We start from the raw sequence: 12613 nt of genomic DNA on the forward strand, positions 1-12613 counted from the left end.
CAGCAGGAACCTCCTATTTTTCAGCTTGTGCCCACTGCCTCTGGTCCTGTTACTGGGCACCACTGGAAAGAGCCTGGCTCTGTCTTCTGTGCACCCTCCCTTCAGAGATTCTTATGCATTGATGAGCTTCCTGCCTGACCCTTCTCTGCTCCAGGCTGAACAGTCTGAGGTCTCCCAATGTTTCCTCCTATGAGAGATACTGCAGTCACTCAATCATCTTTGTGGCCCTTTGTTGGACTTTCTTCAGTAGTTCCATGTCTGTCTTGTACCTGAAGCAGGGTAGGTTTAGACTGGATATAAGGAAGAAATTCTTTAGTGAGGGTGGTGAAACACTGGCAGGGGTTGCCCAGAGAGGTGGTGGAGGCCCCATCCCTGGAAACATTCAAGGACGGGTTGGATGGGGCTCTGAGCAACCTGATCTAGTTAAGGGTGTCCCTGCTTACTGCAGGGGGTTTGGACTAGATGACCTCTAGGGGTCCCTTCCAACCCAAAACATTCTATGATTCTATGATTATTCTCCTGTTGTATTTCCCATACTGGGAAAGGGGCACATTTGTGAATGGACAGTGGTAGCTCTTCTAACAGGAAAATTTGAAAGAGCAGAGGATTTTTTGATTCATAAGATAAGTGCAGAAACAAGATTTCCTTTACTAAGATCTAACCTGTAACTCATTCTCTTAATGTTGTTTTCCTGATTCCCCTGAGAGGCAATGTATTTATGACACAGATTCAGATTTATCATGGGGTTTGTTACAGAACGCTGTAAATATTTGTTTGCATTAACAGGACATTTCCGATCAGAGGATTTCAAATTTATGATGGACCTATTCACCTTACCAAGTGCACATTCAAAAACTTTGTGCCAACTCCAGACAGATTTACCAGTGCAGTTGGATTCTTGATGAAAAATCCATGGCAGATGACACCAAAAAACAACATCTCTCTTGTCAAGTTTGGTCCAAATGTAAGTTTATTACAAGTTTTCTTTTATTCTTGTAAATTACTTTCTTCTTGCTGTATTGAAAATAAACATAAAAGGGCCCTAGGTCATCTTTTCCATACATCCCTACTCCAGAGCTTCTCTCTTGGTTGGAAGTCACCCAAGGTGTATCTTTTGTCTCCTGAAAAAAATAGTATCAAAGGAGATGTAGGATATGTTGCAAAAATCTCTTTTGTGGCTAATGGTAAAGCTGAAAGGAGATTTTTGTAAGGTTTGGTACATCCTTAGTAAATGAATTTTCATTGCAAGTACTAACACTGTTCAGAAGCAAGAGCGTATTGCAAATCAAAATGTCTGTTTTGCAAGATTCCACTGTCCTTGCCATAAGGTTTTTAACGTACTTTGTTGATTTCCTGCGTTTCTGCAGGTGTGCAAGTGTTAGGCTGTGCTTCACCAGGGGAAAAAATGTTTTAATTGTTGTTGCCAGGTTTCTTTGAAAGCCTTCTTTGGAAAGCCTGGTCCCTGGTTTGAAGAAGGAGATCTGGATGGTGACAAGAACTCTATATTCCATGATCTAGATGGTTCAGTGACTGACTACAAGGATACCTATGTGGGCAGAATGGATAACTACTTGATTCAACACCCCAAATGCATTAGTATTACAGAATGGAGTGGAGTGGTTTGCAGTGGGACCTATGCACAGGTTAGTGCTCTTTTAGCTTTCTGTTTGTGGCAAATATACGATAGGAATAACTTGTGGGGGCAGGAGGATTGTAAGAACTACAACATTAGCCTGTCTTTGGATTTTAAAATTCTTTGGTGTTTTAAAAATACTGTTGTGCATATTACATTTTTCAGCCAGTTGTGTATGTCATGTTCCCTTTAAGTGTGCAAACTGGGAGTACAGTATTGGAAGCTGCAAGGTAAAACCAAATGTGTATGCATGCCAGGAGTTCTATGTTGCAGTCCTGCCTGCTAAAACACTTTTGTATTGGACGTGCTTTCTTCCTCTGGAGTTCTGTCTGTGTCTTTTTTTCACAGAGTGGGTTTTAAAGGGCGCTTTTTTTCTTTTCTTCAAATGGGGATGTTAAATACCACCTTCTGAACACAAATCTCACGAGGTTTGATTCCCATTATGATTCCTGTTCTATATGAGTTTGGCCAAATACCATAGCTGATGCTGTATCTTTTTTTTTTGTTGTTTTTCCCCCTCCCTCCCCTTTTTTGTCTGTAAAATGGGGAAAATCCACAGTAGTCCTTCAAATAGGGCTCTTCAGGGGATACTCACATATCGCATAACTCAGAACATAAAATTGCGACATTTTGGCTAATAATGTCCTGATTATTCTTCACTATTTCATGTCCTCTTGCACAGTGTCCAAATCTTTCTTCTTTCTCATCATCCTCCTTGGTATCACACAGGTTTACATCCAAACCTGGAATGGACAGAATCTTTCCATGACTATCGTACGAGATGAGTACCCAGCCAATCCCATGGTTCTTCGAGGTATTAATCAGAGAGCTGTCTTTCAACAATACCAGCCAGTAGTGATGCTCCAAAAGGGCTACACAATACATTGGAATGGAAAAGCTCCAAACGTCACCTATCTTTATCTCATTAACTTCAACAAGTGAGTTTACTTTCTTTCATGTCATTGATCCATAAGGCAATACTGAAGTAATGTCCTGCAGAATTAGCACATGTGAGAGTTTATGACCATCAGTAAGACTGTATCTGGGGTTGGGGTTTTTTTGTAATTACAAATACTGAAGTATGAAAAGCAAGAGAAAAGCAAGGAGTAGACCTGCACCTAAAGTTAAGCTTTTGTCCAGTACAGTGTCTTCAAGGAAAATCCTTTGGAGAAGGAAATGTGCAAATAGTGAAGTTGAGTGTTACTGGAGTTCAGTACTTTAGCATACTTGATCTTGTTGTCAGATAAACTTATTAAATGTCTAAATTATAAAATCAGATATACCCTGAGAGTATCAAAGTTACTGTAACATTTAATGAAACACTTTGTGTAGAGCGGGGAAGAAAGGTCTTCTGGTTGAGGGTTTGGGAGCTTTTTACGTTCATTACTTGTTTTTTGAGTGATCCGTTTGTGTGTTGTCATCTAAATTGTTCCTACGGTGAATCATACATTTTATTTTGTTTTCAGAAATGACTGGATTCGTGTTGGTCTTTGTTATCAACCAAATACAGATTTTGTTATAGTATTGGAAACCTTTCAAAGGCGGTCATCTGCTCTGTCAAGCAAGGTAGAGCGCTACATGCCCGTATCTTCAATGATGGAGCTTGAAAAGAATCGATCAGACAAGAAGTTTTACTTTGACAACAGTACTGGGTAAATCCTTATAGCTTGACGCTTCTCGAAGATGTTGCTTAACCTTAAAATGTCCAGTTTGATAGTGTTAAAAACAACTGATTGAGACAGCTGTTGTGAAGGAGCCCAAAGCCTATTTGAAAGAATACTTCATGTGACTTCGAATCTCCAAAATACAATGGTTGTCAGCTGAAATGCTCTTCCAAGAGCACCACAGTTGCTATAGATATTTCCTACCCCATACCTGGGGAAAATGTGGTATCTGGCATGCTGCAGAGCAGTGTCTTTCAGGAATTAACTTCTAAGTCTTCAGAGAAAATTTGTGCCGCCTTATTAAACTGAAAATTCTAGAAATTCTCAAGAAGTTTTCTGTTCCAAGAACATCTTAAGAATGTATTTCTGAAAATCCTAGCCTGTCTTCAGCCTTCTGGAAAGTACTCAAAAGTCCTAGTCTCACTTTCAAAGGGACTTCTGACAGAGGCCACTGACATCCTTCTAAGAGGTTTATGATTGAGTAAAATAAGTCCTACATACATCAGTTGTGTGTTTGCAAATGTTGATCTGTAATTTATAATTTGTTCTCTTATTTGTGTTGTTCCCTTTTCTGCTACTTTGTCTGTAGTAAATATGCAAATGAATGCAGCTTTTAAAAAGTCATTTACATTTCTTTTGTCCAAGAGCTACAGTGATAACTGTCAAATATATAATAGAAGAATTACCAGTCTTTGTGTACGGTGAACATTAATGACTACTGCCCCCTAAACTGCATTTCCAGGCATTTGCAATGGTGCAATTACATTGTCCGGTGCTGGTGGGTGAAGCTGAATATCCAGACAGTTACTGCTGGGTATCGGCAAAGATCTGTGATCTGTGATGAAAGAAGACATTTATGCTCTGCAGTTTGGTTTTTGTTTCCTGGATGCCACTGATTTGAGGAGTGGCTGTTATTTTCAAAGCATATCCATTCATAATGGTGTCTCCTCTAATTGTTGTGAATTTCAGATATGTCAGTAGAGACTTCATAACTCCAGTAAACTAAATATTTTGAAAAAGTTTGAACTGTGGTGCAGAAGTGAATACTGTAGTTTCTCCACTTCTAAAAGCCATGAAATATAGCTGCTAAGGTTTAACATAAATACCTATCTTTCCAGAAACTGATCTAGGTTTTTTTTCCTTCTGTTGTGTAGATTACTGTTTTTATTTCTTCAAGCCAAATATAATAGGGATGGTCACAGTTATTGCTCATCTCAGGGATGTGAAAGGATCAAGATTGTGACCAAAGATTCAGGAAAAGGGATCAGTAACTGCATGGCAAAAGCTTACCCAAAGTACTACCAAGGACCAACTGTCATAAAGCGGATGCCAGTAAAAACTACTATACCATGTACGAAATGCGGCACAACTCAGGTAAAAATAAAACAAGCAAAAACTTTCATGAACTGTATAGTTGCTGTTGCTGTCCACTCACTTTAAGGCAGAATTTCAGTCTTTAGGCACAGAACACTGCACCTACGAGTTTGCAGTGGTCACATTGTTAAGCTCCTGTAGGCTAGAGGGCGGTGAGTCCCTTGTAGCGCAAAGGTTTAGGTTTTTGTTCTTTGAAAAAATACTGCTTCACCTCTCACTCCGAGTGCTACGGAGAAGGGACATGGGTAGATCTGATGTCTTGTACAGCAAAGCTATCCTACAAAAGCTATCTGATGTCTGCAGCAAAGCTGTCCTACATAGAGTACTGTCTGTATTCCATGTAGGATAGCTTTGCTGCAGAGATCTATATGCTGTTGGCCAACCTTCTCTCTTCTGTTTTGGGTCTTTGCTTATTAGCATGAACTTGAAATTGCATTATCTGCTTCAAGCTAAAGAAAGCTTGTAAGCTGAGAAAAATACTGAAAGTAGGGAATAATACTGAAAGTAGGGAATAAAATGGGTTACGCTATACATCATGATATTTATGAGCATTGCTAGTGCCATAAATAATGCCAATGACAAATGGATGCATTTGCTTTGTAGCATGGATGGTCTGTTGTAAATTGACTGGTATGATAAAGTGTCAAAGGCACATGGATATGTGTACTTAACATGTTTTGTTTGATACCTAGATGGTATTCACCAGTGATCCTCACAAAAACTACCTCCTTGTGCAGATCAGTTCATCTGGTAAAAAAGAGTTAAGCAGAGGCCAGCAAGCATTTATTTCTGTAAGTATTCTTTATGGTTTTCTTCTAACTATCCTTCTTTTTAACAGTTTGTATTACACAGTTGTATAGCTCTATGTAATGCTGACCTTACTTTTCTTCGCTTGAATAAAAAGTGTTTGTTCATGGTTTAAAAAACAGTCAAAAAGCTGATGTTTTTGAACATCAGAAAATGAGGCTCCAAAGCTCCATTTTGTATTTGAAACCTTTCCTGATGGGGATAAAATTGTACCAGTAAGGGAGAGTTTAAAAGTTTCAGATTCATGTTGAAATCTGGATGGAGACACATTTATTGATGGCTGCTTTGGAAAAAAAAAACCCAAACCCAACCAACTTGTTGGTTAAATCCGTGTTGTTGAAATTGGTTTTGTACTAACAGATTGGTGAGTTAATGGGTGAGTCACGCAAGCCATTAAGCTCTGCTAAACTCCTTCAAAATGGCAATTACTAAAGAATCCATAGAGATTTCTGTATTTGTTCTGATGGAGTCCTGATAAGCCTAGTGATATGATACTGTGTAAAAAGTAGTTTACTTAGACTTTTTCTATTTGGATGCTAACGGAGATTTGTATGTGATGCTGAAATAGCATCTGCACACATCCTCACACCAGAAAGCTTAAAATCTGTATATGGTTTACATTCTGCAATGTCGGTGCCTTAGCTTGGTTGAAATAGTAAAACTCTTTTGAGTAATTTAGGTAGACAAATGGCACGTGAGCAGTGTAACCTTAGCAGCAGCAAATTTCTATGGGAATGTGTGTGCCGTATCCAAAGCAGTAAGAGTGCTCCACAGGAAGGAACTGGGTTGGAACTGGGCTGCTGCAGAGGCAGGTTAACCCTACTGTTGCCAAGAAGCCCAGGTGGTTCAGTGCGTGAATGTTTGCTTCCCAAAGCAGGAGCAATGACAAAGGCAGGTAGTGAGTCACTGAAATGTATGATCTCCCTGCAGAAGCCAGGGGCTGAAGGCTCCCATGCTGTTTCAGAAGTCCCACTGAAAGTCTCCTATCAAGGGGAAAAATGAAGAGATGTTAGGGAGAAGCAAGTATTTGTAAGGAAATTAGTACACCACTTCGTCTAAAGTAGATGAAGATTAACACTGAGTGCGGTAGAATCTCTGTTTAATTCACATTCACTTATAGAAAGAAAGAAGTTAACTTCTCTCTTTCTCCTCCCGTCCAGGTCAATGACACTATGTTTTCCTTCAAGGATAATGGTATACTTGTTGTTGTAGTTGATGCCTGCACTGGCACAGTGTCGGGACACAAATTATTTTCTGGAGTAGACATTAAGCGTGTAGATGGATATTTAAAATCTGTAATTCCACAAAGGTACGTGTAATGATCATTTATTTCCAGTATGTCCTGTAAGCTGTAGCTCTGCTCTCTAATGAGGATTTAAATAATGATGTCTGTACAGGAGCACTGAAAGTGAGCAAAACATGTATCTAAGTTGAGGGGAAAGGAGAAACGTAGGAGCACTTTAACAGACAATTTAGCCTTATTTAAGAAAAGAGAGCAACTCCAATGTGAACACCTAAAATTTTTTCTTTCTTTTTTTTTAAACTAAACATCATGTAATAACACTACCTTGCTTAAAACAAGAATAACTTTTTGTTTAATAAGGTCACTTAAGGACACTATCAAGGACTGTGTCACAAGTTATCATACTGTTCTCTCCCTGTCTAGGGAGAAAATTGCTTATCGTTAAAGATAAAAAGTTAGTATCAGAAAATTCAGCATTCTAATGTTCTAATTTTGGATCAATATCAAAACTGGATTTTTTTTTTACAAAATATTAAACTATATTTAAATAACACTTTCCATGATTTTAAATTTAAATTTAAAAGTCAGTTGGGGAAAAAAAAAAAAAAACAAACAATTCTAGGTGGGTGCTTTTCTAGGTACTGCTTTCAGAGAGGGTTGACTATTTCCATGTTATGAAATGACAGGGCATGAGTACTTTTAAGCAAGTGGAATATGAGGCCAGCTAGCTGTAAAAGCATGTAGCAGAATACTAAGAAAACTTTGTAACAGCTGCTGTCTCTACACCATTTCTGCTGCAGGTCTATTGTTGTACTGAGCACACGAGGTGATGTAGCAATTCCTAATAACTTATCAGAAGCCTTAATGTCCCTGGGGACAGCCAAACCGCCTTATCTTCACAGCAACGGTTGGTGGAAATTTTGTGCATTTCTTTGACGCCGCCTTGGTCTGTGTGTTTATGTTGGTATGGTTGGTTTCTCACGGGGTGTGTGAAAAGGATGCAGCTGGCAGAGGATGGTTGCCAGTTTGCATTGGTGTGGGCAGCTGCGTTTCAGCCCATGTTGGGGGTTGGGGGGTGGGCAGCCCTTCAGCAGACAGGGCATAAAACCCTTCCTATTGCCCTGAAGGGTGTTGTGTGTAGCCTGCTGCAAGCAGGGAAGTGACTAGCAGTTCTTTGTGCCTGCAGATTACAGAAAAAGAACGCCAGGATTTTTTCCCAAAGCCTGTATTCTGTGCCTCGCCCAGCGCATCTATTTTTAAACAATCTCCTGTGCCAGGCTAGCATTTTCCGTTCTCAAAATTTGAAGGTAGAGATGAGAAGCTGTTGGTATTTTGAGGGATGATCACTTTATAGGCCACACGGGGTAGCTCTCGTCCATTCAGGGCCCTGGCACAAGTCTCCTGTCTGAGAAAGCAGGTTTTATAACTGTCCCAATAGCTGTGTTTTCAAATTAAGATTTCAGAGTTTTTAATACTGAATATTGCAAAAGGAAATTGGCAAATCAGTATTTCCTCATGAGGTGCATGTGAAGCTGAAGAGTGGATTAATGGCCTACGTAATCTGGGGGGAGAATTTCAGAGGCTGGTGCCATTCCCTTCCCAACCGGTCCTGTGTTGTGCTTGGGTGAGCTTGGCTGGTTTGGTAACACTGAGCTGTTTTTGTCGCAGGAAGCCTGGCCTTTCTGGGCTTCAGAGGAAACTTTAAGCCGTCCTGGATTAAGCTGTTTACTGGTCCTGCTGGGCATGGGCTCGTTCAGGTAGAAAAGTATATCCCTTTACAACTGGAAGAGTATGGCTGTGCCAGAGCAATCAAAAGCCGACGGAGAGACCTCGAGCTTCTGAAGAAGGCTACACGATCTCATTAAAGACTAAGATGTACATAAAAGCTGGGGGGAAAAAATGTGAACTAACTTATTTTTTAATTTATGGCATTTTAAACTATATTGTTATCCAAGTAAATCATCTTATTGTCTGACAGATGTTTGCCAGCATTGACCGCTTGAATGCCAATCTGTGTACCTTCTAGTTGTACAAAATATTAAAGAATTTATTAGTATTTGTATAAACAGGTTTCAGAGATTTTTTCAGATGTTTGTATTTACTGTAAACAAGTTCCTTCTGTTTAATACTCCTTTTGTATGTAAGAGGGTGTTTATAAAAGCCTTAAGTTTTTGGTAACAGGTGTTGGAGTGCATCTTGGATTACTTGAAAGATTATCATTAAAGTCTCCATAAACAGCTTGAGTTGGTCATTATAACATGCATTTTCCTTCAGCTGCTCAGGTGTTTTCCTGAGGGTTTGTTTAGCAGTCAGCTCAGTTACATTTTCAATCTGCTTTCCAAGGTGTTAAAACCCAATTTCCCTTATGCATGCAGCTGACTCAAGGGGTTTAACTGCAGTAAATTTTTTCTTTGCTGTATGAAAGATGGAGAGGGGGGATTCAAAGATCCAGCCTGGGGCTGGGTGAGGATTGTGTACCGTGCAACAGAGCTTAACAAGGCTGTGTGTACCAGCATGGCATACAGAGCAGAAAATTACTACCGTTCTTTGCGGTCACTGTTTACTATTGACTCCTAAATATACAGGTAAGAGTTACTTCAGTGAACAGTCTGGGTGTAAGGCTGCAGTCTTGGGTACACCTTGACTTCAACTTATTCTTTCAAAGCTTTTAGCCAGAAGGGCAAAGCTGAGATACTGTTATTCTCAATTTGTTATGAAACTAAGCTTCTGCTCTTGCAGTGATTTTTATTTTTCCTTCCTCTCTTTATTTTTGGTTTTTTTTTTTTTTTTTTGGCTATCCCAGCTCTAACTTCTGAGTGAATGGAAAGTGCTCTCAGTTCATTCAGGCATGTTATATCTTCTGCCTTAACTTCGATTCTTTTAATTACTCATGTTGCTAATTCCTATTGATTCTTTTTTATTGTTCCGTTGGATTTCCTTTGGTTTTGTTGCAATTATATGACTTTTTCTGCAGATAGTATGCAAATCACTTAGAAGAACTGAGGCACAGCTGCTCTTTTTCAGGATCCTAGTCTTTGAAATTAAATTTCAGAGACTGTAAAGATGCATTTCATAATAGGGAACAATAGGTGCCATAGAGCTAAAATGTAACCATAGTTCTAATAAAACTGACATAGTTCCTCCTTGTATATGTTCTTGTTCATTCTAGCTGGTATAATGTATCTACCATTCAGAGATGCTTTTGTGCTTTGAATTCACAATGAAGTGGCTGTTGGAAATTAACTATATGCCTGTCTTCTCCAAAGAAGTTGAAAAACTGGGGATTTCTTTTTTTTTTTTTTTTTTTTTTTTTTTTTTGTGCTTTAAAGGAGAGGAGGCACAGTAGCAGACCTATTACTCTGTTCGATTAAAATGTACTACCTCAGTGCTACAATTAAACTGCCTGGTCTAGTGTAGTTTCCTAAGTGAGAGGGGAGGGGAAAGGAGCACAACACAAGACATGAAGTTAACAAATAGATGACTGATGTTAGTTTTATTATAAAACCAAGCCAAATGAATGATTGTGTATTTTGCAGTTGTTTTGATGCACAGTTCTCCTTATAACTTTTTTTTTTTTAAAAAAAAGAGGCATTTTGTTAGGGGGAGATGGGGTAAATTTTTAAGACTAGCTATAATGTTTGGTGTTACTAATGCAGGGCAATGTGATTTAAAAGCTCTGAGTGCAGTAGCGATAGTGTTTGGGGATTAAAATGGTTTTAAGACTTCTGCTGTTCTGTGGGTCATGCTCTGCAGAGTAATACTGGTGAGGTAGTGTGACCTTCAGGCTTGTGAAGTTGGCCATTATTTATGAGATTCTGCTGTTCTAAGCCATCTTGTAAAAGTTGTACTTGGAAGTGTCAAGGGTATTCTGATGTAGGGCTTACTGGTGGACAATTGGACCTGATGTTGAAGTGTTGTCTTTTGTGTAAACTTAAACATTTGATAAATAGCACAAATAAATTTTTACATCTGACAAGGCAATAAAATTTTGAGTCTCTTCTGTTCTTGTATCAAGTAATTTTGTAATGTTTGTTGTGTGGGTACTATAAACTATTTTATTTCAAATGCCAATAGACTTGTGAAGTTTATGGAGCTTATCCAGCTCTTCATTCTGAGACAAGTTGGGAATACTAGAAAAGGAGATACTAATGGTGACTGAAGTTATGGGCCTGTCTCCAAAGTCTGTCATCTTAAAGTCTGTCTGAGCTGCTAACTTGAGTGTAGAGTCATTTCAGCTTGTTGTTACCTACATGGGGGCATCTTACACGTCTTTGCACCTCATGCCTGAAACTCAGCGAGATCTTAAAAATGAGGCATCTCTGCCCCAAACCCCGTCTAAAAGGCATTGTAATGGCCTCTTCGTATACAAATAGATTGATTTCCATTCCTTCCTCAAAATGGTGTCATTCTGCAGTAAACAAACCAAAAACTCACCTAGGTAGAGAAAGGAAGGAGAGTTCTTTTTTTAAGGCATATCTGGGCTCATGTTCTTGCTCCACACATTGGGTTTGCATTTTATTTTGTAGTTGTTACAATGTTTTAAAAAGAACAACAACAGAAGAATAAATAAACTACTTGGAGCAGGGATCAGATTAAGTATACTGTCAATAAGGCGCTCTCTCTGGTCAAAGGCACCACTGAAAATCCACTCTATGAGGGGCTGGAGACCCACCCCTAAAGAGCCAGAATGATGGCAACGACATGCTTAAGGAAAAGATAGACGTAATTCTGCGTATTGTGGGACTGCAGAGACAGCTGAGGCCCCAGATAACTTTTGACCCAGGATATGAAAATAAGTTTTCCTGTTCAGGGCAAGTCCTGTGATTTCCTCTGCTTCCCATCAACTCCTTTTCACACTATGTAGGAAGGATGTACGTCTGAGGACAGTCTCCCAGCTCGGACTGAAAAGCCCAGTCCACCGGGTTTGATGTTGGCTGTATCCTATGGAGCAGTGGTCAGTGAAGGTCGAAAGGGTATGTCACGCCTGTATTTGTTTAAGGTGATCCTGGTGTCATCCTAGTATCCAAACATCTACAAAGTGCAGAGAAAAACAGTAACTTAAAAACTATATTTATGTGAGTTTTGCCAGTACTTACTTTTCCACCTCTTCTGGTCATACTTGTTCTAACACTTATGGGAAGGTCTTGTCCTTTCCTAGAGTTCACAAGCATATTTTTTTCTTTTCTAATGTCTTCTTTTTCTCCTGTGTCTTGTGCCAGTGAAAATTCTGGAATACTACTCAGGATTGAAGTATATAAGGCCACCTTTGGCCTGAGAGGATTTATGAACTTTTTAATTATGTGGCCTGGGAGTACTGCAATTTTGCGTATTGAATTTTATTAACAATTGTAACTTGCTAAAACAAAAAAAAAAGCTTGTCTGGCCACTGACTTGCATGACTGGGAATGATGGGACTGGCAAGTCATAGAAGTCCACCTCTCCTTTTTTATGTGATGAAACTCTGAAAAAGTTCTTGGATACCGTAGGAACAATTTTGGATGAGAGCAATCTGGGGATTTCCTGGGATCAACCTAACCTTTTCTGATACATCATCTTGTGCCGGCTCTTGTGTCTTTCCCTTAACACGTACTGCAAAAATTCAGAGATACTTGTGCTTTCTTGAAAGGTTTGTGGTTGTTGCATTTGGCATACTAGTGAGAAACTGGCTTGGTCAGATCACAGAGAAACTTTGAAGTAATCAGTCTGTATAAACTTTGCCCTTAAAGGCCAGCTTTTTCACTTTCCTGATTTATATTTAAAAATACAAAGCAGACCTAGTTGCCATGTCTGGGAGGCAAATTCTTTGTTTCATCTTTGTCCAAGTTGAATGGGGTGACAGCTGAATATCCTGATGTATAATTTTTTTCTGAGGAAATGTTCTTAGAACATGCA

General features: G+C 39.2%; 1 protein-coding gene across 3 annotated transcripts in view; it reads left to right on the forward strand.

The window, feature by feature from the left end:
* CEMIP2 (cell migration inducing hyaluronidase 2) overlaps window positions 1–10318 on the forward strand; it is a 50086-nt gene extending 39768 nt beyond the window's left edge. For all 3 annotated transcript variants that reach the window (XM_009636130.2, XM_035891726.1, XM_035891727.1), the window contains 9 exons: window positions 787–964; window positions 1428–1643; window positions 2363–2571; window positions 3100–3285; window positions 4452–4671; window positions 5364–5462; window positions 6639–6787; window positions 7522–7628; window positions 8390–10318. In XM_009636130.2, the coding sequence (XP_009634425.1) occupies window positions 787–964; window positions 1428–1643; window positions 2363–2571; window positions 3100–3285; window positions 4452–4671; window positions 5364–5462; window positions 6639–6787; window positions 7522–7628; window positions 8390–8586 (1561 nt within the window). In that variant the 3' untranslated portion in view covers window positions 8587–10318. The remainder of the gene's footprint in view (window positions 1–786; window positions 965–1427; window positions 1644–2362; window positions 2572–3099; window positions 3286–4451; window positions 4672–5363; window positions 5463–6638; window positions 6788–7521; window positions 7629–8389) is intronic.
* Window positions 10319–12613: the final 2295 nt, after the last annotated feature.

The sequence above is a fragment of the Egretta garzetta genome, unplaced genomic scaffold, assembly GCF_000687185.1.
Source record: "Egretta garzetta isolate BGI_Z169 unplaced genomic scaffold, ASM68718v1 scaffold353, whole genome shotgun sequence".
Classification (NCBI taxonomy): domain Eukaryota; kingdom Metazoa; phylum Chordata; class Aves; order Pelecaniformes; family Ardeidae; genus Egretta; species Egretta garzetta.